Here is a 27,281-nt window from a genome sequence, read left to right on the forward strand (position 1 = left end):
TACTTAGCAGGGATTTGCTGAATAATGTCAGCATTTCTCTCACTTTCTACTTCACAGTTGTGTTTCTAGATTTTTATCTTTCCCTTACTTGTCTCCAAATTTTTTTTTTTTTTTTTTTTTAATGAGGGGCCAGCCCTGTGGCCAAGTGGTTAAGTTCACGAGCTCTGCTTTGGTGGCCCCCGGGGTTTCGCCCGTTCGGATCCTGAGTGTGGACATGGCACTGCTCATCAAGCCATTCTGAGGCGGCATCCCACACGCCACCACTGGAAGGGCCCGCAACTAAAAATACACAGCTGTGTACGAGGGGGCTTTGGGGAGAAAAAGGAAAAATAAAATCTGTCAAAAAACAAAAAATGAAGCTCCATCATTTCAACCTGTCTTCATATGGCAGCTGAAAAAGACTATGTTCAGAGGGACATTGTGGGAAAGAAGACTGTGCCTCCAGCATGCCTTATGGTAGGAAACCATGACACAGTAGTTAGGAGCTGGGCATTACCAGAGTCAGGCTCCTGTACTTACTACTTAAGTCATCTCAAGCAAGCTATCCTATCTCTCTAAGGCTCCATTTTCTCTTCTCTAACATGGAGATACTTTTAGTACCTACATTAGAGAGTTGTTGAGAAGACTAAGTGAAAGATTTCCTGCAAACTGTCTAGAACACTTCCTGGCACATAGCAAGTAAAAAATAAATGCATTTATTCCTATTTTTGATGGTGATGATGACAACGATGCCACTCTTCTGATTCAACTTTTTTAAAGTTTCAACAGAAACTTCAGGATAAATGAAGGAACAATAGCTGCGAGTGTTTAGCCGAAAGAGATAATATTCAGAAGGCAATGTTCTGACATTTGGAGAGCTTCCACAAGAAGTAGGGTTTAGTATTCTATGTCTGTGGAACCAGCACTGGTGGGAGGCTATTCAGGAAGGCAGATCCTGTGTCAATATGCATGAAAGATGTTCTAACATAGAGCTGTATAGCTTGGGCAATAGTCCCTGAAAGGCTAGGTGAGCTCCACACTAATGAGCAAATGGTCTATATGAGTTTAAGTGATTTCTCACTCAAGAGCTACAGTCCCGGAGTATGATACAAGTACCAAATTGTGGGGCAGAACAAATCAAACAGTAAAGTCCCTTCTAAGCCTAGTCTATAATTCTTTCAGAGTAGCCATTCTTGAGTTATTTTATCTGTATCACCATTTTCACTTCCAAAGCAAAATTTATTTTTAGCTGATCCCAATCCCCTATAGGCATCTGAGTCTATGGATTGGGGTTTTCTGTTGCTTAAAGGAACTCTATAGACTATACTCTCAGGCCTATTTTTCTAGCTTGCTCATCGTTTTCTTTCTTCCTTTTGTAGGGGATAAAATATTCTATTCTTGGTCCCAGCCCAAAAGGAATTTGAGGAGAGCATTTTTAGAAAATTGCATCAAATCATTTCTCCATTTGGCAAGGATACAAAAGGCAGTATTACCTACCCCATTTAATGCAACTGAAAACAGATGAAGTTAGGGGTTGAGGGGTTTCTGGGAGCAGCTGAAACACAAAACTGGCTGCTCTTTAAAAATGGAAACTCAGAACATGCCGAGCTGTCTCTGAGGCAGAATCTCCTGGGCAAATTTGAAAGAGAATAATGAAGACATAGCAATTAAAAAGCACTTTTCTGCAAAATGTCATTACTGTTTAAAGTTACATAACCATTTCTACGGCAGCGGAGGTTCACAGAGCAGTCACCGCCTGAGTTGTCTCCTGATGACCTGTGTCCAACAAAGAGGCCCATTGCTGACCTCCTAGATCGGCGCCTGAATCCTGCCGGCTTCAATGGGAGTCATAAATAATTTGGAGGGGGATTTGGCCTGTGGAACTACTGTTTGAAAGATATACAGCTGCCGGCTGGGGGGGAATATTCTGTCCCCATAGTTCCCAGAGACACATACACACAGAGAAAGGAAAACTGGGAAAATGAGAGAGAGAGAAAATAAGGCCACCATTATTACCAAGCATATAAATTTTGCCTCACAAAACCCAGGAAGGGAATAGTCAAGAGTTTCACTTGAACACAACTCACCCACGCTGAACATATGGAATATTTCCCCCCCAATCTCATTATACTTTAAAAAAAAATCTTGTTATACTTTAAAACGAAATGTTTTAATGTTCCTCAGAGTGAGTGGGCAGTGTAGATGTGGGAATACCCGTGCCATCTTTCTTCTTTTTTCCTGATTTTTGCCCCATCTTCCTCAGTCTTTCCTCCCACCTCACCTTCAGCACATAACATCTCACAATATTTTTGGCACTTACATACAGTCTTTTGTGCAGAGATATTCTTTCTCTGTCACAGGATAAGATGGCTCTATTTCCTTGCCTCTTTCTTCCTCTCTTCTCTTCCTATTCTCTTCTCTACTCAGAACACATCAGGCAGCCTGCCCTGTTCTCAGTCCCCCCATAGTGCCAGTCATGTTCTTCCTACAGTCTTCGCACTTGTCCTTTCCTGCACCTAGAATATTCTTTGCCCAGATCTCTGTATGGCTCTCATGTCCTGTAATCCGGACTTTCCCAGACTACTCAAATTAAAATGCCTCTTCTGTTTTCTTCATAGGATTCCTTACTAACTGAAATTATCTTATAAATTTGTCTTCGTGGGGTTTTATTTCCATTTCTCCCACTAAAAAGAAGACTTTAGGAGAGTAGGATCTTGTCTGTCCACTATAGACCCCCAGAGCGTAAATTACAGCCAAGCCCAATGCAGGCGCCAGGCATTCATTCATTTAACAAAAGAACTATTCTCTTTCTTATTCCAAGTGAAAAGAAAGTTGCCCCATTAGGTTTAGAAGATGTTAGAATTGAAAAGTTAGGTGACCTGCCCAAAGCTGCATAACTAAAGTAACGGACTCAGGACTCAAATCCAGGAATTCTGACTGAGTTCTGAAACGCTTGAGGGTCCTCCCACCTCTCCAGGGAGAAGTGCAGAAGCTGAGACAAGCTCCTGGCTTAGGGTCCCTTTGGTAGCTCTGGTGCAGAACTGCCTCTGGGAATGTCTTAACCTCTTCGAAACTCAGTTTTCTTGCCTGTGAGGTTAAAAGCCCAATAACCACCTTTTAGGGCTGTTGTGATGATAAATAAGAGGAGAAAAGGCATCAACAGTACTTAAGCAAGAACCTGGCTATTATTAGCTGAATGTTTGTGTCACCCCCAAATTCATATGTTGAAACCCTAATGCCCAATGTGATAGTATTAGGAGGTGGGATCATTGGGAGGTGATTAGGTTTAGATTAGGTCATGAAGGTGGGGACCCCATAATAGGATTAGTGCCCTTACAAGAAGAGGAAGAGACAAGAAATCTCTCTCTCTCTCTCTCCCTCTCTTTCTCTATCTCCCTCTCTCTCTCTCTCCCTCTCTCTCGCTCTCTCTCTCCCTCTCTCTCTGTCTCTCTCTCTTTCTTTCCATGAGCACACACCAAGGAAAGGCTATATGAGCACACAGCAAGAACGTAGCTGTCTACAAGCCAGGAGCATGCCTTTATAGACACCAAATCTGCCAGGCCCTTGATCTTAGACTTTCCCGCCTATAGAACTGTAAGAAATAAATATTTCTTATTAGACTGCCAGTCTATAGCATTTTGTTATAGCAGCCCAAGCAGATTAAGACATTAACATAATTAAGTGTCCAATAAGTGCTAGGTTCTCTCATTTATGCTATATCAAAACATAATCCATTACCTGGATCAAACTTGAGATTTCTTAGAAAAATCCTCCTTGAGTAGCCCCACTTGGGTTGGTAAGAAACATGCTAAGAGTGCATTTTATTTTAATAGCATTATATTAATTACCATAGGTCTTCATTATTTATCATTGCATTGTTTGTACTTCAGTGAATTTTCCTTCCTTCCTTCCTTCTTTCCATCTTTCCTTCCTTTCTTCTCTCCTTCTCTCTTCCCTTTTTTCCACATATATTGCTGAAGGCCTACTATGTGCCAGGCACTGGGTCATGGATACCAGGGTGAGTAAGACAGGCAACTCGCTGCAGACCTCACAGTTTTGGAAGGAGACAGACATGTAAACTAACTGCTTGGACACAGTGAGACCAGTGCTCTACCAATAGCACAAGGTTGCTCAGGGAACACAGAGCAAGAACACCTAACCCAGGATGGTGTAGGGGCAGTCCAAGATGCTCTCCTAGAGGAAGCAGCATTTAGGCTGAGACCTAAGGGATTAACAGGAATTAGAGGATGAGAGATCCACAGGAAGAGTCATCTAGAAAGTGGAAACAGCATGGTAAAAGGCCTCAAGCAATGGAACTCCTTTCAACTAAGAATCAACTTAGCCATCACCTTCCTTTCTGAGTAACGTTCATTTTGTTTGTTTGTTTGTTTGCTTCCAAGTTCCCTAGAGAAGAGAAGAAAGAGTTCTAGTGACTCAGAGAAGATCAAAACTGAAGAAAAGAATGACATAGAGCAGAGATCTGTCATCTACTTAGAGGAACAGCATTTCTCACAGCTACAAAGCTCAATGATCTTTGTCTGTTACAGGCAGGAAGTTACACCCAAGATTCAGAAAAAGAAATGACGGCTCATTGTGTTGTTGAGTTTCAACCACAGGGGGATGCAAAAGTAACAGAAGAACTTTCAAGGGAACCCTACACTGGATCCCTGGAGACCTTCAAGGGCATTGTCGATATTGCACCTGGTTCAGGTGACTGTGCTCAATGAGCTCTACAACATTTAATGTCTGGAAGAGAAGAAACAAACAACAAAAGCTGAAGGTGCCCCTAAGATCTGAAGATTGTAGTCCAACCTTCATCTCTGACCCTAATCCTGCTCTTTTGCTGATAGGAACTCTTAGCTTCTTTTTCCTTATTTCAAAAGTAGTACATGACGAATTGGTGGAGGAGATGCTTATTGCCTTCTTAGGACCCAGAGGCGCTAGTTGGAGATTCAAAACTAAAGCACAAAATCCAAGTACTATAGATGAAGGCCTTAATCAATGATTAAAACACAAAAAGTAGCATCATGTCTAATACATAGCAAGTGTTTCATAAACACATTTCAAATATTGAATGTCAGTGATCTATTATGAAGATGAAAGAAAATAAGATGAGAGACAATAATTATGGAATATTCTGTGATGTGTGTGGAATGTGAGTCAACTCTTGAAACATATGCATGGTCTTAATAGATAAAGAAGGGCAGCCACAGTGTTCCATGCAGACAGCACATCTTGAGAAAAGATGGGTTAGTGCGTGAATGCCTTGGATCCATCTAAGGCTTGTTCAAGGCAAGAACCATATATCTTCCTGGATTTTTTTGCTCAGCTATATTTTATTTTATTCTATATCCTAATTATCTAACATACTAGTATTTTTTATGGATTTGCTCTTTTCTGACCTATTTCATTAGATAATAAATGTATGATCTCTTATAGTGCTAAGAGGGAGAGAGAAAAATCCAGGCTCTATTTTGGTTGAGTAGAAATGTGTTTCTTGCATTAGAATGTGGCCCCCTGTAGATACCTCTAAACCCTATAGGAGTCCCAGCTGTTCTCCTGTACCTGCTAAGTTCTGCTTGTCAAATTCTGTCCATTTATGAAAAGCACAAGGCGGGGAGAGCAACAACGAGGACTGCACCTTTTGCAAAAAGTCAGGCTGATCCCCTTCCTTGTGAAAGCCCAGGGATTTCCGACTGGCAGATAAAGGACTTCACTGCTCCAACAGCCATTCTGAATTCCAGTGTAATGAAGGCATGCAGGTCAATTACCCATCTGTTTGTGTTTCTATTGCTGTGAATTACAGTATCCATCGCTGACAGCTCATTGGAGTGGAATGAAAATAAGACGATAATTCACTGGGTGAAACTGTGCAGAAAGGGCAAAAAGGCTATGATCTCATTCAGAAGTTCAGCCCTGTCGGTGTGATGGGTCATTTGCACTCTGGGAAATGAAGAAAGGTAACTACCTGGGGGAAAAGTAAGTGGGTTCTGGCTCCCCCTTCTGGATAGAGTAACCTTTTGTGTTCTCAAATATCGTCATCTATTCTGCAGGATCTTAAGGAGTAGACTTGGAACCCTTGGATGAAAGACACAGGTAAATGAAATTCAGCACAATAAGACTAACACCTTTTTCACTATCAGAAGTTTTGAGGGATGAAATAGGTTGCCTTAGAGATAGAGAACCCCTCATCGTTGGAAGAATACAAGCAGAATTTGGAAGTTGAAATGTTAGGAATGCTATAAAGATCCAAATGGCATGTGGTAGACTGAGTTATCTTTAACTCATATTCAGTGCCCTTTCCTCAAGTGTCCTCCTTTTGAAAAAATTACACACCTCCACTCTCTGAACTCAGATGGAGTCACATGACATATTTTGGCCAATGAAATGTGAGTATAAGTGGTGTGTGCAACTTCCAAAATGAAGCCAAAAGAACCAACACATGGGTTCGTCAGTTTCTCTTTCTTATCACCACAAGAAAAGCAATGTTCCATATAGAGGCCGCCAGAGGAGCAGAATCACAATTGACTTGTGACCATGATGTAGCATCAGTAAGAAATGAGCATTTACTTTTGCCAACCACTGATATTTGGGGATTGTTTGTTACCACAGCATAACCTAGCCTATACAGACAGATGCAGGAGTTGGCAAACTGTTGCCCATGAGCCAAACTGACCTGAAGCCTATTTTCACAAATTAATTTTATTGGAACACAGCCACACATATTTGTTTAAGTATTGTCTATAGCTGCTATCACATTACAATGAAAGAACTGAGAAATTGTAACAGACTTTGTGTGGCCCACAAATCCTGAAACATTTACCATCTGGTTCTTTACAGAAAAAGTTTGTTAGCCTCTGTACTAGTTGACCATTAAGATTCTTTCAACCTTGATTTTCTCTGAGTCTGCTCTGTGCTGTTGTTTATTTATTTATTAAGCAAAGATCAATTAGGCATCTGTTATGTGCCAGGCACTCTTCCAGGCTCTGGAGAAAGAGCAAAGAAGTAGAAACCAAAATCCTTGCTTTTATTGGGGATGCGAAAATTTCACCCTACCCTTCTAGGTTCTTTTGGAGGGTCTAATAATTAAATTGACTCAAGGCAGATTAACAGGATAAAAACAAATTTAATTCCTGCTTACAGAGGTCTCATAGATCTGGGACTTAAAGAAATGGCCAACGCAGGAAGCTTTTACATGTTTTAGACACAGAAACAAATTTGTGAGAAATTGACAAAAAAATTTAGGCTTGGGGTGTAATTAGTGAAGAAACCAAGCAGAGTTTCTTGACACAGACTTCTCAGCCCTGAATTCCCTGTCTCTAGTGATAAGAATGTCTCTTTACCTCCTCCTGGTGCACAGAGGGTACCTTCACACAGGAGATTTATTTCCTGATTTCAGGGGGAGAAACGAGGGTCAGAATGTCCCTTCTTGTCCTCACTGTTTCTTAAATAACTTTAATTCAAAATAATCAATATGCCAAAGTTGCATATTTTGAGATGACAGATTTTGCTCCTCTCCGGTCTCATGGAACTTACCTTTTAGTGAGGGAGATAAACAATAAAGGAATAAATAAAAATAAAGAGGATTTATACTGTCAAAAGGGATCAGGGGCAGGGAGACTCATAAATGACAATTTTAACTTTGAAAAAGAGAATATGGTCTAAACTATGAAATCACCAAGTATAAGGAGGCCAACACACATTTTAACCTCAATTTCATAAAATTTCAACATAAAGCGTGAATACCCTTGAAGCTTTAAAAAGTGGCTGATTCAATTTAAATATAAGCTGCTTCTTTGAATTCAAGATAAAAACCAAACTTGACGCCTAGAAGACTTTATGTTACCTGCCACCTAGATCAGCTGATGTCCTCGAATTCCTCTCTAACCTATTTCTCTTTCCTTGGTACATTCTGCCACATCACTGCCTTTGTCCCCTTAATGTGCTAAGTTCTCCCTTGTTCAAATTTTGGCTCCAGCTCTGACTAACTGCATGAACTTGGGAAGTTACGACCAAGAGGCATAACTTCTCTGATTCTCAGTTTCCACTGTAGGGCTGGTGTAAAATTTAAATGAACAATTTTGTATCTTGATTGTGGTTGTATCTTGATGACATGATTGGACATGTTTGTCAAACTCATAGAACTGGTCAACTCAAAAGGGTCAATTTTTCTGTAGTAAACCATATCTCAATGAATTGGAAACAAAATCAATTATATAACACATGCGAAGCTCTTAGTACATAATAGTTGTTCAACTAATGTCATTTCCTGTCTTCATTCCGTTTTCTGTTGCCTTCCCTGGAGGCCTTCAGCAATCTCAGGCATTCCCTCTGTTGGCAACCAAAAGCACCGTGCACTTATCTCATATTCTAATAGAACACATAACACATCATATCATGTGTGCTTATATTTATGTTCCTCCTGGTTTGTGAGCTCCTTGAATGCTCTATCATCCAGCACATTCGTGGGCTCCCAGTAAATGTGTTTGAATAAAAGTGAATTTAGACAGAATGCGTTTCAGAGAAGACTGTCGTTCTCTGCTCTATGCATAGCATGCTCCACCTCTCTAGAGCTATCTTTCGTGAGCAGGGCCTATGTCATCTTTTCCAACATTATAGCTTCAAACCTGAAGCTATTTAAACTTCGACTCAGTAGTGATGAGACAGATGCTCAGACATATCTGAGCAAAAAAATACACCGATCTAAAAAACTTCCTAAGAGAACAATGATGCTAAAGGTCTTAACCACTAATCTCAGTACTTATTTTGTTTTGGATCCACTGCTACAAATTATGATCTTGAGGACTATAACTGTTGCTTATACATCTTTGCATTCTTTCCAAGATATCAAGCACAGTGCTAGATCATAGTAGGTAGGCAAAAATAAAACTGCTCAATTCAGCAACTATTAGAAAGTTCTTCCACTCACCAGTTTATTGACTCAGGTGCTGCTGACATGGAATATGCTAGAGACAGATTCTAGAGATACGTAAAATAAAAAAGACACAATTTTTGACCTCAAGGAGCTCCAGCTGAGCGAGTGAACAAGATTCATAAATGTATAATTAAAAAATACATATACATAAATACACACAAGTTTCAGTAGAAGGAAGAAAGAAGAACCTTCTGGTTTTATAAGAGTAAAGGAGTTCAGAAAAATTATTTCTGACATGATTGAACCCAAATTATCCAACATTTGCCAAGTTGTATGTCACAAAATTATAGGCCTGTAAATGTAGCCAGGATCAAATACATTGAGGAAACTCTATTTAATTCACCTCTTGAAACTGACAACATACATTAGCACAGTTAAGGCACTGAGAAGTCCTGCAGTAAATAAGTCTGGTTTGCACTGTTTAATCCAATATTTCACTATTATTGAACTTTTGTTAAGTTACTCTGTGGTAACAAATAACCTCAAATTGCCAGTGGCTTACAACCACAAAGGTTTATTTCTTGCTCTTGTTTCATGTTGGCTAAGCTTTGGCTCTGCTCCAGATGTCTTCTTCATTTTGGATCTAGTCTGAAGAAGCAACTTTTCTCAGGTATATGCCATTCTCATGACAGAGGGAACGGAGAAAAGGCCAAGTCAGGCAATGTTTCCTCAAGCGTCTGCTAAGCTGAGGCACTCACTATGTCCTCCTACATTCTATTGGCCAAAGCAAATCACATGGCCAAATCCAATGTCAACTAGACAGGGAGCATCCATCTACCACAGGACAGCACTGCCAGTCACACGGCGATGCACTGATACATATAATCCTCTCAGAGGAAGGGAACAATGCAATAATACAATCTACCATAAAATAAACTTATTTTTGCACCAAAAGTTTTTTTTAAAAAATTAGTTACCATATGATCCAGCAATTCCATTCTTAAAGTATATACCCAAAATAATTGCAGACAGGTATTCAAACCAAAACTAGTACACAAATGTTCATAGCAGCACTGTCCATAATAGTCAAAAAGTGGAGACAACCCAAATGTCCATCAACCTATGAATGGACAAAATATTGTATATCCATATAATGGAATATTAATTCAGCCATAAAAGAACGAAGTTCTGACACATGCTACAACAAGGATGAACCTTGAAATCATTTTGTTAAATGAAAGAAGCCAGAGACAAAAACCTCACACTTTACTATTCCATTTATATAAAACACCCAGAATAGGCAAATCCAAAGAGACAGAAAACAGATGAGCAGTTGCCAGGGGATGGAGGGAGGGGGCAATGGGGAATGACTGCTTAGTGGATACAGGATTTCCATTTGGGGTGGTGAGAAAGTTCTGGAACTAGATCGTGATGATAGTTGCACAATTGTGAATACGCTTAGTGCCACTAGATTGTGCATTTTAAAATAGTTAAAATGTTAAACTTTATGCAATATATGTTTTATCACAATAAAAACTGATTCAAAATTAACTGATTTGACATTTCAAATAAATGTAAACCAGTAAATATTTATTGCACACCTACTATGAGCTAAACACTGAAACAAAGAGAAGTAAATAATGAACAAATAAAAAAGGATATGGTTCCTACTCTCAACTTAGTAGCAAGCATGTACAATTGTGCGCATAAGACAAGCTAGAATCTTTCTAGAAAACAATAAAAGCAAATTGAAAGTGCTATGATTGCAGTGCAAAGGAGAGCTTAATTCTGACTAAGATGAATTATAAGGTAAAAAATAAGAATTGATTTAATAATTTTAAAAAATAAACAGGTACCTTATCTATATGGAGTCAATGAATTAACTTTCATGGGTGACTTATTTAGTTTTTGGCCATCTTTATGCCTGGTTTCTGCACAATCAATGAGTTCAACAAAGAATACAATGGGGCGTGGTTGTAAAGTAGATCAAATTGCCACATCGACCACTTAGTCAGGATTCCCATGCTGCATACTCGGCCACAAGTTTATTTCAAAGGTATAGCCCCAAGTGACCACATACTAAGGGACACGTCCTCTGATACCCCTTCTCTCTAAATCAGCTTATACCCCATCAGTTTTTCCACCTCTTTTTGTAAAAGTCTGAGTCTTGTGTCACCAAATGATTTGATGTCCCCAGGTCAGAGGTAGCACTTCTTACAGTCATACACCTGGAATGTTTCAAGGCCTAGTAATTGTCTGTTATAGAGCTACTTGATCTTTTCTGGTTCTGGATCCTTTTGAGAGTATAACAGCTATGAAAACGCCATAGCTTCACACCTACACAAGCTAGAAAGTAATTTTAGGAAAATCACAGACTTCCCAAAGTAAACAGCAAGTCTACATTGAATAAAAAGGGCTATATTCTACTTGCTCTAATAAAAAACATGATTATGACATATATGTTCCAGGTTGAAAACAATATGGTGAACAGTTTAAGAGCGCTGTCATTGAGTGGACCTGGGTTCATATTCCAGCTCTGCCACCTACAAGATAGTTACTTAACTTCCGTGAGCCTCAATTTTCAAATCTGTAAAATGGATCTGTGTTGAAGTTTACATGAGATATTGATATGAAGAAATGAGCTCTACACCTGGATAGATATTGATATGAAGAAATGAGCTCTACTGGATAATAAGAATTATCCAGTAAATTGTAGCTATGATTAGTATTTTGTAACATATATTTAAAATATATCTTACCATATATTTTATATGATTTTTAGGTCAGGTGGTTTCTACATCTTTTTTCAATTAAATACAGATCAATGACTCCAAGGCAGAGTTGTTTTTATTCCCATTTTGCAGGTCAGAAGACATAGAGAAGCTAAGAGATTTAATTAACCAGTCACTACTAAATCTACTCTCCTCATCCTTCTCATTCTATTTGTTTTCTGATTGAGTTTTTAATTGATATCTTCAATCCACTTCTTAAGAGGCACTCGACTTCTTCTCACAAGGCAGAGAACTGGGTGCTCCTTGGCTCATAAAAGAAAACCAATATTTGGATGTAGCCAGCTGGGTGAAGTCAGTAATCCCATTTGTCGTGAAGGCACTGCTCTTTTATTCAACAGGCATTATAGACAGAGCCACAGGAAGATAGAAACATGAACTCCCATCAGTGCCTCCCTGCCCCTTGCTAATTGGACAAGAAGTACCTTAGTCACAAGCCATTGCCTGTGATCCTTGGCTAATTCTAATTAGGATTCATCCCAAAGCTTCTGTCTAGGGCAGGCACTGGCAACAGTCACTCAGTGCTCCACTCCAGGGTCATAAGGCCACATGGGGTAATGGGGCTGTGGTAGAGGAGATCTAGTCATGACCTGTCCCCTCTTCCTTTGCTGCTACAGTTGGGCAGGGACTTATTACCATTCTACCTACATCTAGAATGTGTAGTGCTGACTCAGAGCTCCCCAAGAAGAGTAAAGTAGCCTTGGAGCCCAGGCGACGGGAAATCAAAAGCTGGTAGACCTTGGGAAAGAGTTTTCATCTCTTTGAACCTCAATTTCTTCATCTATATAATGGAGAGAATGATCCCTAACTCTTAGCTGGTGGGAGGGATGAATTGGTGAATGGATATAAGCACAATGTCTAAGAAGGAGTAACAGCTCAAAAAAGTTTTGTTTTTGAACATTTCTACACTCTCTGTTTTTCTCTTTCTACTACTTGGTGCAAGATGATTTTGAAAATAATCATCTTCACTCCAGTTATGATGCCTAGCTACTAAGGAAAGGGATTATGGGTGCTACTTCTTTTTCTCAGCCTCCTCCTCTTGCTACTTTCCCTCCTCACCTCTCTATCCTTTTCTTCTCTTCCTCCTCCTCTCTGTCCCCTCCCTCTCCTCCGTCCTTTCCTCTTCCTCCCCTCACTCTCTTCCCACTCCCTTTTCCCTTCCTCTTTCGCTCCTTATCCCTTCCTACTAGTCTTCCTCCTTCTACTGTCACTTTCCACCAATCATACACAAAACTTCAATTCAGCAAATATGTATTGAGTTCCTTTGTCCATGGCATTGTGTTTATTATGAGGAAACACAGTTGGCAAGGCAAAATCCTTTCCTTAAAGAAGCCTATAATCCAATCTAATAGAAGAGATAAAACCCAAATACAAATGAATATACTGCAAAGTGAGTAAAAAAAATCATGCCATAAAAGGTTTTAAAAGAGGCTTCTCAGAAGAAATGGCATTTGTAGGATTAAGGGGCGTGACCCCAGCTTGGAAGAGGTAACATCCAATTCAGTAGAAAAGGCACATGCATTTTTGAAGAATGCTATCCATGCAAGGTAGCATAGTGGCTGGCACACAGTAGGCTCTCAGGAAATGGTCATTAGGTTGAACTGGATCCAGCGTGATGTGGAATGAGAACTGTAAGAGTTCAGAGAAAGCAGAGCTCACTATGGGCTGAGTGATTCATTCATTAAATTATTTACTCATTCATTCATAAATTCATTTAACAAATATCTTATGAGCACTGTTTATTTATCAAGTTCTATATATTATGCTATAGATAAAGATGGTCCCTACCAATGATAAATTTATACTCCAACTAGCGAGTCAGATTAATAATAGGATGGTTATACTATTATGTGACAAATCGTAGAGAAGAAGGTGGGCAGAGTGTCTAACAACCGGTGCAGAGAGGGTAAGAGAAGCTTTCCTGGGTGAGGTGGAAGTCCAGGAACTGGGGAGATAATGTGCAAAGGTGCAAAGTAATGAAAAAAAATTTAAAAGATGCCTATAGTGAAATGTAAGAAATTCCATAGGCCTGGAGTAAAGATATGGATACATGTTGGATGGTAGAATAAAACAAAGACAAGAAAATAGGCGAGGGTTTGGTTATGTTGCCTGGTACCAAGTTAAGAATATGTACCTTATACCAAAATCTCTAAGAGGTTGTTAAGGGTTTTAAGTAGGGAAGTGACAGTATTTGATTTGATTTTAAGACCACACTGGCTGCTGGGATGGGGATGGATCAGCAGGAGTGCTCAGAATCAAGGTGGCTCATTTGGCAATCTTTGCAGTGATCCCGGGAACAGTGAAATAATGAGCAGAAGGAATGAACCAAGGCAGGAATGCAGAAGGAAGGATTCTTGACAAGGGAATGGACGTTTGTGTTGAGCATTGAATGATGGCCCAAACTCAGCAGAAGAGAGAACAGAGGTCACTTAAGGTATGAAGAGATTCTGGATGCATAAGTGATGGGAGATAGAGCCTAGTCTGGAAGGAGTTGAGGTTTCAAACAGAGACATAGGAAAAGAAAAGAAGGGAGAAGGAGGAGGAGGAAGAAAGAGGACAGAGAAGGAGGAAGAGAAATGATTTGAGATCAACAAATAAAATGGGCCATTTGAACATGAATTTTAGGAGTAGTCTCTCAAAACACAGCAGTCTCAGGTGGCCCTGTTTGGAGGTGCAGAGCATAGATGATATCTCAAGTTATCAGTTTTTCATTCCATATCCCTCACTGACTAGCCTCCCATCTCTTAAAGATCTTTCCTCTCCTCCCATCCATCTTTCTCTTTTGGAATCTGGGAACAGGCTAGTGAATTCACTCTTTTTTGGTCAAGAAAAATATCATATACCTTTGCATCCAAGATACCATTCATTATAAAACATACCATTGTTTATGTACACTAAGGAAAAAAAAACCTCGTCAATTAAACTATGACACACCATTAGTTATAAGAAACATTCTAATTTCAGAGATACTAAAATCCAAAAGATCATGTAGCAAATCTATGAGAAGTAATCACAAGTAAAGTTCAAGAAATGCCCCCAACAACAGATCTATGAATTATACTCACTTCTGGGCCAATATGTTTTCCTTTCCCTCCCTTCACTATGGATGAACTTGCAGGCACTCTTATCTAAGGCAAATAACTCCAGTCACACGCAAGACCCTATCCATCCTTGCCTGCTCAACGTTGACCTAAAATAATCCCTCTTGCTCACAAAATCAATGTTTCCCTCTGAAGAATAATTCCCATTAGTATATAAAAGTTTTGCTTCTATGTTAAAAAAAAAAAAGAAGAAAAATACTGATTCCACATCACCTTCTGCTATGATGCCATTTACTGCAATATTCCTGCAAAGATACTGTAGATTTGGTAAAGCCCCTGCCTTCACTTCCTCTCTACCCATTGTCTCTTGAACTCATTCTACTCAGGCTTTCACTCCCATAATTGCATTGAAACATCATTGTCAGGATCACCAATGACCTCCATGTTGCCAAATCCACTACTCAGTTCTCAGTGCTCACCTTAATCATCCTATCAGTAACATTTGACATAGTTGACTATGATTTCTGTTTAAAAAAACATTCTTTACTTGGATTCCAGGATACTATGCTCTTTGGCTCTCTTCCTACCTCCCTGGCCACTTCTTAACTTCCTTTGCTCGTTCCTCATTTTTATTCCATCATCTTAACCCTTCAATATTAAATTCTCCATGGCTCAATAACTGGATTCCTTCTTTTCTCTATCTACACTCTCTCCCAACGTAATCTTATCCAATCTCACATCATTAAATATCATCTCTACGCTAATTTATGTTTCTGGCTCTCTCTACTGACTTTCCAAATGCCCATCCAACATACACATTTATTTGTATATATAATAAACTTCTCAAGCTTAGGTTAAAATTCAATTAGGTTCAAACCCAATTTCTTATGTCTCATCAAAGCTGATACCTCCCAGTCTTTGCCATATCAGTAAGGAGATTCCATCATTGCAGTTACTCAGGCAAAACTTTGGGGTCATCCTTTATTTCTTTCTCTCACAAGCATTTCTCAGTCCCTTACCAAATAATGTCAGCACTACGTAAAAATATATTCATAATGCAATCATTTCTCACAACGCTCATTGCCATTATGAAGGTCCAGGCTACCATTTTCTCTCACCTTGATAAACACAACAGCCTACTAACTGGGCTCCTTGTATGTGTTCTTGCCCTCTATAGTCTTTTCTACACAACAGGCATAGTGATTCATTTAAAATGTAAGTCATGTCAACTTATTCCACTGCCTGAATTTGCAGTGGCTTCTCATTTCATCCAGAGTAAAATCTAAAGTCTTTTCCATGGTCTACAAATTTCTACATGATCTGTTCCCTCACTATCTCTCTGATTGTAAAGAAAATATATTTCTTTATGTCCTTGTTTATTGTCGGCTCCCCTCACCTACTAAATATAAGCTCCAAAATGATTGAAACTTAGCTTACTCACTGCTCTTAAAACCATCTCTGACATATAGTTGATGTCCAATAAATATTGCTAAATGAATGAATGAAGGTATGAATGAATGTTATGTCTGGATCATCCCTAGATTTCAGCAAAATATTCTCTCTGCATCCGTTTCCACATCAGTGAGCTACTGAGGCAGAGCTCGGCTCTCTGTACACCTCACCAGATGGATACTAGATTAAATTACAAGACAATGTCAGTAAAACACTCAATGGGCTTCCTAGAGAGAGAAGCATAAAAATAAGAAGTTATCATTATGCCATTAGATTATTACTACTAGTTCAGCTGTTGCTGCTTTGACTACTAAGAGCCTCCGATGGTTTTCATGATGTTTCTTTCTCATTTCTAGTCTTGTTTTCCAATCCTCTTCTTTTTCCTCTGTCCCTCTACTTTTGCCCTGTTTTGTGAACATTTTATGAAACAACACAAGGTAGACATCATTAGAGTATCATTCGTGTCCTCTCCCTGCCAAAATAATCTGCAGGGTCTCCCCTCCCAGCCTCATTCAGAGGAATACAGAACTATATTTTGAGGAGAAGCTCTGAAGTCAGGCTGTCAGGGTGAAAATTCAAGCTCAATTGTTTATTGAGTAACCTCTCTCAGCCTCAGTTTCCTCACCTACAAAATGGGGATGTTATTTACATTTTCCTCAGAAAAATGGTGTGAGGATTAAAAATGTAATAGATACAGTTACACAATACAAATAAATATAAGTTAAAGAGAAAAATCAATAAAGATAAATATAATAAAAATAAGTTAGCACAGTCCCTGGCACATAAGGAAGCATGGAATCTATCCTATCTGTTGTTGTTCCTGGCTCCTCCACCTTCCGTCCATGCAGCTGTCTTCTAGCCAGGCTAGACCATGTCCTGCTCTTTTACGTCTCTGTTTTATTCATGTTTCCTCTTTGCAGAGGATGTCAAGATGGAGCACATTATTAAATAAAATTTTAATAGATGCATATTGTATACACAGAAATGCATACATATAAATATATAAATCATGTGTGTGCAGCTGTATGTATTTTCACAAAGCAAACACACCCATGTGCTGCCACTCAGATCAAGAAACAGAACATTACTGATACCTCCGGAAACCTCTCTTGTCTCCCTTCTGTCACTGCCCTCCCCCCCCCCAAAGGTTAATGTTCTTGAGACTTCTAAAACTTGCATTTACTATTTTGACCTGTATAGAAATGGAATCATAGAGAGTGTAGTCTTTTGAGTCTGGCTCCTTTTACTCAGCGTTATTATGTTCATAGGATTCTTCCACATTCTTGCATTAAAGGGTAGTTTATTCTTTCTGATTTCTGTATTGTAGCCCATCATGAGACTATATGACAACTTATATCCATCTTCTGGTTGATGGGCATTTGGGGCTAATTGCATTTGGGGGCTGTTTTGAATAAAGCTGCTATGAACATTCATGTCTTTCGGTGAACATCGGTCATATTTCTGTTGGGCATATTCCTAGGCATTGTAATTGCTGGGTCATGGGGTGAGGACATATCGAGCTTTAGTAGATACCGCCAAAAGCATTTTCCAGTGTCTGTACTAATTCACTCTCCCACAAACAATGCCTGTAAGTCCCCAGCGCGCCACATTGTTATTCCTTGATATTGTCAGTCTTTTTTATTTGAACCAGACTGATTGTTGTGTTACGATATTGAATTGTGGTTTTAATTTATATTTCCTGAGGACTAGAAAAGTTCATCACTTTTTCACATGTTTATTTGCCATTTTGATATTCTTGTTTGTGAAGCCCCTGTTCATGGCTTTTACCCATGTTCTTGTCTTACTGGATTGTCTGCCTTTTTCTTATTGGTTTTAGGAGTTATCTATACATTTTGCACAACAATTCTTTGTCAGATACATATATCACAAATATTTCCTTCCACTGTAGCTTTCATTTTCATTTCGTGCATAGCAGCCTCTGATGAACAGAAGTGCTTAATTTTTTTTAAAGATTTTATTTTTTTTCCTTTTTCTCCCCAAAGCCCCCCAGTACATAGTTGTATATTCTTCGCTGTGAGTTCTTCTAGTTTGGCGCGTGGGACGCTGCCTCAGCATGGCTTGATGAGCAGTGCCATGTCCGCGCCCAGGATTCGAACCAATGAAACACTGGGCCGCCTGCAGTGGAGCACGCAAACTTAACCACTCTGCCACGGGGCCAGCCCCAGAAATGCTTAATTTTAATGTAGTCCTACTTATCAATCTTTTTCTTTATACTTAGTGCTTTTTGTACCCTACTGAATCAATATCAGCTTACTGAAAAGACATGAGATATTCTTCTCTCTTATATTTAAGGTTTTTTCTTTTACCTTCCACCAAGAGAATATGATTTTTCCTATCTGTTTTTTTCTATGACTCCTCTATCTAGACAGATAGAATGAATTACTCCTTTTCTGAATCTCCATAATAGCATGCATTACTATTATTATCTCTATTATACCACATATTATCTTGAATCATATGTATTTTCCTGTCCATCCTCTCTATCTCATTCCCACAATCCATTCACCCAATTATCTAAATTCTTCATGATTTTTTCAGTAAATCTCGGTCATTATGTCTCCTAAGTAATTCTAAAATTGGTCCATTTCTCTCCACCCAACCACTACCACTACGGTATAAATTTGTGACATGTCATCTTGAGCACTGGACTAGCCCCTGACTGGTCACCAACCTCTAATCTACCCCACTCTAATTCATTGACCACACAAGAGCCAGAGTCATCTTCCAAAACATCAATCTCTTCACGCTACTTCCTTTTTTAAAACCCTTCCATGATGCCATTGCTCTTAAACTAATGTGCAACTCATTAATGTGCTTCAGAGGCCTTCCAAGATTTGAAGGATTATTTTGTCTTTCTCACCATTGATGTCTCTGCTTTAATCTCTTCAGACTTTTTCATCTCCTCGAACGCTCCTTCATAAAGACTCTTCTGCCTGCCTTGATATCCACGTTCCTGCCCTCCTCTTCATCCTTCAGGTCTAATCTTATCCATATTTTTAGCAAGAAAACCTCCCTGACTCCCTAGTAGGTTAAGTCCCCATACTATCTAGTACCATGAAACCTTCATAATTTTTCTCCATTAAAATTTATTATACCTATTATTGTTCGTTTAAGTCTATCTTCTCTGGTAGAGTGCATATTGCCTCAGAATAGAAATTACGTCTGTCTTATTCACCACTGTATCCTGTGCTTAGCTCAATGCCAATGTCGCTTCTTAAAAAATATATTTATTGAATTGAATTGAACTGATTTGTGCTCATGTGCCCATGGTCTAGCATTGGACTTGGCACATAGTCAGTGTCAGTAAAGGTTTAGTGATTCATTATCTTCAAAAAACCCTAGAATTAGTATTGAGGAAGTCTTAAAGATCTCCCACTTTAGTCACCCAACCCAAAGGAGCGATGATTAAAAAATCTCTACAACATTCCTGCCAAATGTCATCTACTTACAACTCTCTGATAACAGAGAGTCACCCCATACTTCAGCAGGCCATTCCAGGTTTGTACATGAATATGCATTAGAAGATCTATTTTACAGTGAGTTTAAACTGAGATCTACTTATCTCAGTGAAAAGGTGGGATCTTTGTAGTTTCCTGTAAGCAGATGACATTTGGCTCCTTTTATCTGTATTAATAAATTTGCCTAACTTTTCTGTAAGACAGTCCTATAGGTATCTGAAGACAAGTCCTTTTGCTACAAGCCAACCTTCTTCAGCTATTTTTCATAAGATACCTTCCTTCAGCCACATCTTAGTTTCTTAATGTCCTTCTTGAAGTGTGACACTAGGACCCAATACTCCTGGTGTGCTCTGACAAATCTAGGATAGGACAAAGCTGTCACCTCATTTTTTGTGGGTAACATACTTCTAATAATGTAACAAATGGTAGACCTGGGTTTTGGATGACTAAGGGTTGTACTACAGTTGCTTACTGAGAAGAGAAATTCGAAATTAAACATGAAAGTGAATATTTAGAATGAGAAAAGTTGAGGACTTAGAAGGTGAGGGAGCTCTGAACCTTAAGCTTCATTAGCGTCAAGGTAAATCAGCTTTTAAATGCCCCTAAGATCTTAATAACTTCCTAGTAACATCCTGTTAATCCCTTCTAAATTTACTCCAATTATAACTCACGGGTCTCTCCACTTCCAACATACCCAGCAGGGTGATCAACTGCAAACTGAAGCCAAACTTCCTGGGTTGAAACCCGACTCTCACTTCACAAGGTCGCTGTGGCTACCACAGCAACTAAGAAGTTGAAAATCCTGGCACACCCAAGGCCGATCTATCTTTCTTATCTCCTTTCTTATCAGGAATCACAAAACTCATCTGTCTACTCTTTTCTCTACTAAAGGGAATAGGGTTATTCTTCATGTATTCAAGGTTTTGTTTTTTGTGTTTTGTTTTCACACTAAACCACTTTCCTGGCCTAAATTTCCCTGAGGATTTTCATTCATTGCTCTCAAGTGACATTTCTAAGCCCTCTCTGCATCATTTTCCAACTATCTTCTATAACAGGAGCATGAATCAAAGAGTTGCCAAGGAACCAGAATATAAAAGTCATATTAAGCTCTGCTTAGCTCTACCTGCCAATCTCAACTCAACTTTCCTCCCACTGACATTCAGGATCACCTTTATCATATACCTTTCTAGAAGGTCACATTTTTAGTCTGCTCAAAGTTAAAGTATGTCATTTTTTTTCTGACTATAAAGTTAATACATGATCATTGCAGAAAGTTAGAAAAGAAACTGAAAGCCTAAAATAAATCATCTATAACTTAACCATCCAGAGATAACCTCTTTTAACACCTCGGCATATTTCATTATAATATTATTTTTTCCTATCCTTTTATATTGTTAAGATCATGCCATATGTTCAATCAGAAACCATCCACTTTTTAATTAATATTATATCAAATCATTTTCAAATATTCTTGGGAATTCATTATAAACAACATTTTGCTACTTGCCCAATATTATGCTGTGTGGATGCTACGTACTTCACTTAACCTCTTCATGTGGAAAATTGAGATCTTTACATTGCTTTCTTAGCTATTATAAATTATGTTTTTGAAAATAGCACTATCTGTGCTTAAGGCATTGTCAGTTTTTCTCTACAATCTCCCATCCTCTTTATGATGAATTAATAACAATAAAATTACTGTTTTAAAGGGTATATTTTCTTTAAGGTAATGAGTATATATGGAACACCTAATGTGGACCTGACATATAATAGACATTAAAAATATATAAATATTTATATATATCAACAAATTAATCTTTATAATTGTTACATTCTCAATAGCAATGCTTAAGAGTATTTGTCTCTTTACACTCCAGCCAGGACTGATGTTAACATTTGTGAACTCTGTTACAAGCACACATACACACACACACACTCACACATATGTGTGTGTGTGTGTGTGAATATATTGAAGACCATAAATGATTAACAAATAAGGAAAAAGAAGATTACATAGAACCAAAAACTCTATAAAATTCCCCTCAGTTCTTAGAATTCAAATAACACCTGCCAAAATACATAGAAAATCAAAGACAATAATGCAGGAAATTCAGATGACACGATATGAAACTTTAATATATATTGCATATGGAGCATCTATAAATAACACCGTTTAGACATTTTCATCAAAATAATCAGATAAAGCTCACATTTCCATACTTTATATTTGAAAACTAATTAATAAGCATGAATTTGATATCCTGTATATGTTAAAATTTTTAAAAAAGACATCATATCATAACAGTTTTAATTTCCATATTGATAGTTTTCCTTGGTTTCTCTGTCTTTCATCTTCTTCATTCTCCTTCCACATCATGCCTCCAATACCCCCGAGTCCCTCTTCTCTGAGACTGCTTCCCCCTCCCACTGTGGTCCCACCATTCCCACCAGCATCCTACCTTGAAGGTGCAGTTTGCTCTCCGTGCTTTGCAGAAGGACGGAACTCACAGAGTCCAGATTGTCATAGCTGTTACAGCCCAGTGGCCCAGTGCGTGTCTCTGTGACCTAGAGTGGACATCAAGGGTGACAGATGTGAGACAGATGCCTTTGTCTGGGACAGACTCTGCGGAGTCAGCACCCAGCAGAGCAAAGTCAGCAGTGAAAGTCTTCTGGCCTGAGCCAGTGGCCACTTCCTTAGTACCTTGCTTGTGCCAAGGACCCTGCCTGGCTGTCATCAAGCAGACAATGGGATGGCAGAGCAATCATGCACACAAACGGGAGCCAGAATGCCCAGGTTACATTGCTGTTTCTCACTTCACAAAGATACCTTCAGTATTAAATGAACTGATAAGTGGAAGCACTATAGCATATTTCAAAAGCATGAGCTTTGGAATTAGGAGAATCAGTGTTAAATGCTGGCTGGGCCATTTATTTGCTCTGTGACCTAAGAAAGTTGCAAGTTCTCTAAGCTTCTGCAACCTGAAGTGAGTAAATCCTTTCTAGGGAAGGTCGTGAGACTAGACATGATGGGTATAAGTGCTTGAGGCATGGCACGTGTTCAATGATGGGCATCTTGTAAACCAAAGTCTCCATAAATTGTAATGAGTACATATGCATTATTATTAGGCAAAAATAATAAAATTATCCCCATTTTCCAAAAAGAATTTCAGCAAAAAGCACAATCAGCACCACTGCAGAACAAAACACCCGAATCCTATGGGCGGTGTGTTTCCAAAACATTGTCTTAGAGTAATTGAGGTGGTGGACAATAGGGGAAGAGGTGTTCAAAGAAATAAGCTTGCAAGAAGATGGCTCAGTGTGAAAAGAGGTTTCTCTGTCACTTTAGGCTTCTTTTCCCATTGTGTAACACAATCAGTTGCAGGGCTGTTTTGAGATTTGCACCCAACTATAAAGACACAGCATTAATTGTTGGAGGGAGTGATGACTTGGGAAACAGTCACATATATCTCCAAATGCCAATTCTGCCCTTTTTCCAGCTATGAAGGCTTGCATCAGTAACTTCCTTTTCTAAGCCTCAACTTCCCCACCTGTGGAATGTTGGTAATTCTCTTATCAACCTCAATAGGTAAGGAGATCATATTTTTGTGATCATTTGTAAATAAATGAAGAATTATTAGGCCTTGGTTTTTTAAAATAATTTATTCTTGGGCCCAGCCTGGTGGCGTAGAGGTTAAGTTTGCACACTCAGCTTCAGCAGCCCAGGGTTTGCTGATTTGGATCCCAGGCATGGACCTATGCACCGCTCATCAAGCCACACTGTGGTGATGTCCCACATACAAAATAGAGGAAGGTAGTCAGGGATGTGAGCTCAGGGACAGTCTTCCTCAAACTGAAAGAAAAAGAAAAAGAAAAAGAGGAAGCTTGGCAACAAATTTTAGCTCAGGGCCAATCTTCTTCACACACACACACAAAAACACAATAATAATAATTTATTCCTTTTTTGTAAGGAATAATATCATAGCTATTATCTAACGAAAGTCAATACTACCAATTTACTTAGCTGAAGATACTCAGAAAAAGAAAACCATAGGCAAAGCTTCCCCATCTGCATCAGCTGCTCATCTTAAATCTGGCAGTGAGACCAATTCTAGCCAGCTGGGTCTTGAGGTAACATCAAGAAATGGCCAAAAAAAATCCAGGTTCCAGGTTGAGTGTAGAAGACAGTGCTACTGTAAGAATGGTTTTGTGAGAGGCCTCTGTGCAATGGCTCCGGGAAATTCCTCTTGAGGAGGCAGGCTGCCCTTCCAGGATGCACAAAGGAGGATTATCTTCTGACAGAGCTTCAATATCTCAATTCCGCATCCCATCCAGTGGGGAGAGAACCATTTGGTGATAATGAAAACCAGGCCTTTGCTTCACTCTGACTCTGATGGCTTCATAAAGATTCTCTGTGCTGAGTTCCCTAACAACATAATCCCCCCAATATAGGTGATTTTTCTCAGATAAGCTGACTCTTTGTTTGTCGATCTGATTTATTTCTCTCCTTCCTACCTCCCTTCTCAGTAACTCCCTCCCACATTTTTCTTTTCCCTTGGTCAATTTCTGACTCTCCTGCCTGAATCTCCCATGTCACAATGCCCCACATACACATTTTTTCCCCTAGAGATATCTGTGAAAGTCTTAATATAAGGCTAGGTCTGTGTTTTATTCAGAAAAAGTTACACTGAAGATTGCGAAGTAAAATGCAGGTATAATCTGGTTTAAGAAAATTTGAGATGCAAAAAGTCTGCATTGAGACCCTCAGAAAGAACTAATCCTTTATATCAAAAAAGTCCTCCCTTACTAAGGTAATCCCTGAATTTATTGAATTTAAAATGGAATCTTTTTTTTTTTAATTTCTTGTGCTGTAAGGCACTGAATTGACAGTCTTGAGCTATTCTATCCAACGTGGTTATTTAAGTTTAAATTAATTAAAATGAAATAAATTTACAAATCTAGTTCCTCAGTAGCCACATCTCAAGTGCTCTAAACCCCATATGTCTAATGGCTAATGTCTTGGTCAGCACAAATTTCAGACATTTCCATCATCTTGAAAGGTCTATTGGATAACACTGGTATAGATGAGCATCAGTCAGTAGGTAACAGACTGCCTGTTTTTGTAAATAAAGTTTTATTGGAACACAGGCACATCTATTTGTTTACATATTGTCCATGGCTGATTTTGTGCTAGAGCAGCAGAGTTGAGTTTTAGCAACAGAGACCACGTGCAAAGCCTGAAATATTTATTATCTTGTCCTTTATTGAAAATATTCACTGACTCATGGTCTAGAGAGTGGAATTCTAGTCCCTGTTAAGATGCTCTTTAGCTGTGTAACCTTGAAAAAGTTTTCAAGTCTTTAACCCTTGGACCTCAATTTTCCTATCTGTAAGATGGCAGAGCAGGGGAGGGGAACAGGATAAAAAACACAGATATTTTAAAAATTTCTGACCTAGGCATCAGTAATCTGACTCTTGCTTCCTCTATGACCCTGTGAAATTATTTGCCCATTGTAGCCTCAGTTTCTTCACCTAGAAAGGTGAAAATCATACAGGAGAACTTTAAGAATGAATGGGAGGATTGCTGATAATTATACCATGACCGTAGCCAGGGCTGTCCCAGTAAATCAGTACATATGTTCACCCTAATGACAATGCTCATCATATTACAGGGCACTTGATGACCTTGGTCAGAGTGGTTGGCATTGGGCACTGTTAGGTACATGGGTATGAAGCCAGGGATTGCATTCGCCCATTGACTCTCAGAATCCCTGTGTTGCAGTGCTGTTGTCTTAAGAACCTGCCCCCCAAAATCCACCCTCTATCCATACCTTGATTGCTCCAGTTGATATCTGGATCTCATGGAGCCTCCTCATGGTGCCATCACGGTCAACAAAGTAGGATGATGCAAGCTGGTGCAGAGCTTCAACACTTTGAGTGGCATTCCCTGACTTCCTGTCGAGGCGACTTTTGTCCATGTACATGGTCAAGGCCTCCTCCCCTGCATTAGAAAGGAAAGAAGGTCAGGCAGACAGTCAAACTTTGGGGTGGAAGGAAAGGCTCCAGGACCTGGATGCTGAAAACAGCCTCAAATCTCCCACTAATTTTCCCCAAATTTCCTTCTGCCTCTGAAAATAAAGAGCACAATGTAAAAGAAACAGTCCAGAGATGGCTATAAGTGCCAAGCTCCATTAGGACAAGGATCATGGAAAAACTCTTAGTCATCATGTCCAACTCTGCTAATCCACTTCATAGTTCTCACCAGCATCATCTCTTAACTCAACTCACTTCCTCTCTTTGAGGCTCAGTCTGTTCTGTAGACTGATGAATTTGTTGTAGATAGTCCCTTCCTATTCCTTTCTCTTCCTCCTCTGCTTCCTCTTCTTTATCCAGTTCCTTTATTTCCTCTTCTCATCTCTCCCCTCTCCTCTTCCCTCCTTCTCTTTCTCTCTTTATCCTTTTTCTACCCCTTCCTAGACAGAGTGATGGATGGATGGATAGATGGATGGATGGATGGCTAATGAAATAGATAGACAGACAGACAGACAGATAGATAGATAGATAGATAGATAGATAGATAGATAGATAAGATACAGTTGAGAGACAGATACAGATAGACAGGGAAAAAACTATGTGCCTATATAGAGAGGAAAAACTGAATTGTCAGCTCTGTGAAGTCAGACACTGTCTATATCAGCTACTTCTTTATCCCTTGTACAAAGCCCCATGCTTGGCATACAGTAGATAGTAAATACTTAATTTATCAATTTGTTTTCCTAAATACCTACATATACCAGGCACTGTGTTTCTGAGACTGCAATGGAGAAGTTACATCTGGGGGAGAAGGGAGATGGCAAGAAAGTTAGGTATAAGGAAAGGGGAGATAAGAGACAGAGAGACAGAGAGAGGAATATACAAACTTATACATTTTACTCCATCAAGTTTTCCTGAGAAAAACACATATAGACTACTAACAGTACTAACTTACAGTGACTTTTATTTTGGTTCTTAACCTCTCTGTTCCTCAGTTTACTCATTAACAATTTTAGGAGAAGAACATCACCTATTCCATACAGTTATTAAAAAGGATAAATTAATTAACACGTGTAAAGTCCTTAAATCAGTGTCTAGTTTTTTTTAGCCACCCAAAATCATTTGGAGTATAGTAAAAAGTGGTCTCTGGAGCTAGCCTGCCTGGACTTGAACAAGCTGCACGAGCAAGTTATTCTCTATACTTTAGATTCTTCATGTGTAAAACTGGGGATACCAACTGTACTTATCTCACAGGGTTGTCATAAGACTAAACTAGTTAATTACGTGAACTACTTGAACCCCACTGGCCCATAGTGAGCATTGTGGAAGAGTAAACTGCCATTATTTGATTACTGCAAGATATCATTTGTATGAGATTTATCCTTACATCTAAACAACCCAATACAATAGACAGTCAGAGAACAAACACTATCAATACTTTTTAAGGACAGAGCCTGGTACCTAAGATCACTGAAATTTCTTTAGAATGACGACGATTTTTCGAGTTGAAGAGAAAAACTAACTTACTTTCAGAGGGACAGTGGTCAACCTAGGAAGTGGGTACAGTTCCGACCCACAGGTTAATTCCTCTGCCTCAGACCCCTCCATGACTGCTTCTAGAACATTATCCCATTGT

The 27,281-nt window shown here is 39.1% G+C and overlaps 1 protein-coding gene across 1 annotated transcript in view; it reads right to left on the reverse strand.

Moving 5' to 3' along the window:
* Window positions 1–27,281, reverse strand: part of BRINP1 (BMP/retinoic acid inducible neural specific 1) — a 171,932-nt gene that overhangs the window by 33,013 nt on the left and 111,638 nt on the right. Inside the window, exons 4-5 of the mRNA XM_023628761.2 lie at window positions 25,444–25,613; window positions 22,075–22,180 (exon numbers count right to left, since the gene is read on the reverse strand). Of these exons, the coding sequence (XP_023484529.1) occupies window positions 22,075–22,180; window positions 25,444–25,613 (276 nt within the window). The remainder of the gene's footprint in view (window positions 1–22,074; window positions 22,181–25,443; window positions 25,614–27,281) is intronic.

This window comes from Equus caballus, chromosome 25 (genome assembly GCF_041296265.1).
Source record: "Equus caballus isolate H_3958 breed thoroughbred chromosome 25, TB-T2T, whole genome shotgun sequence".
NCBI lineage: Eukaryota > Metazoa > Chordata > Mammalia > Perissodactyla > Equidae > Equus > Equus caballus.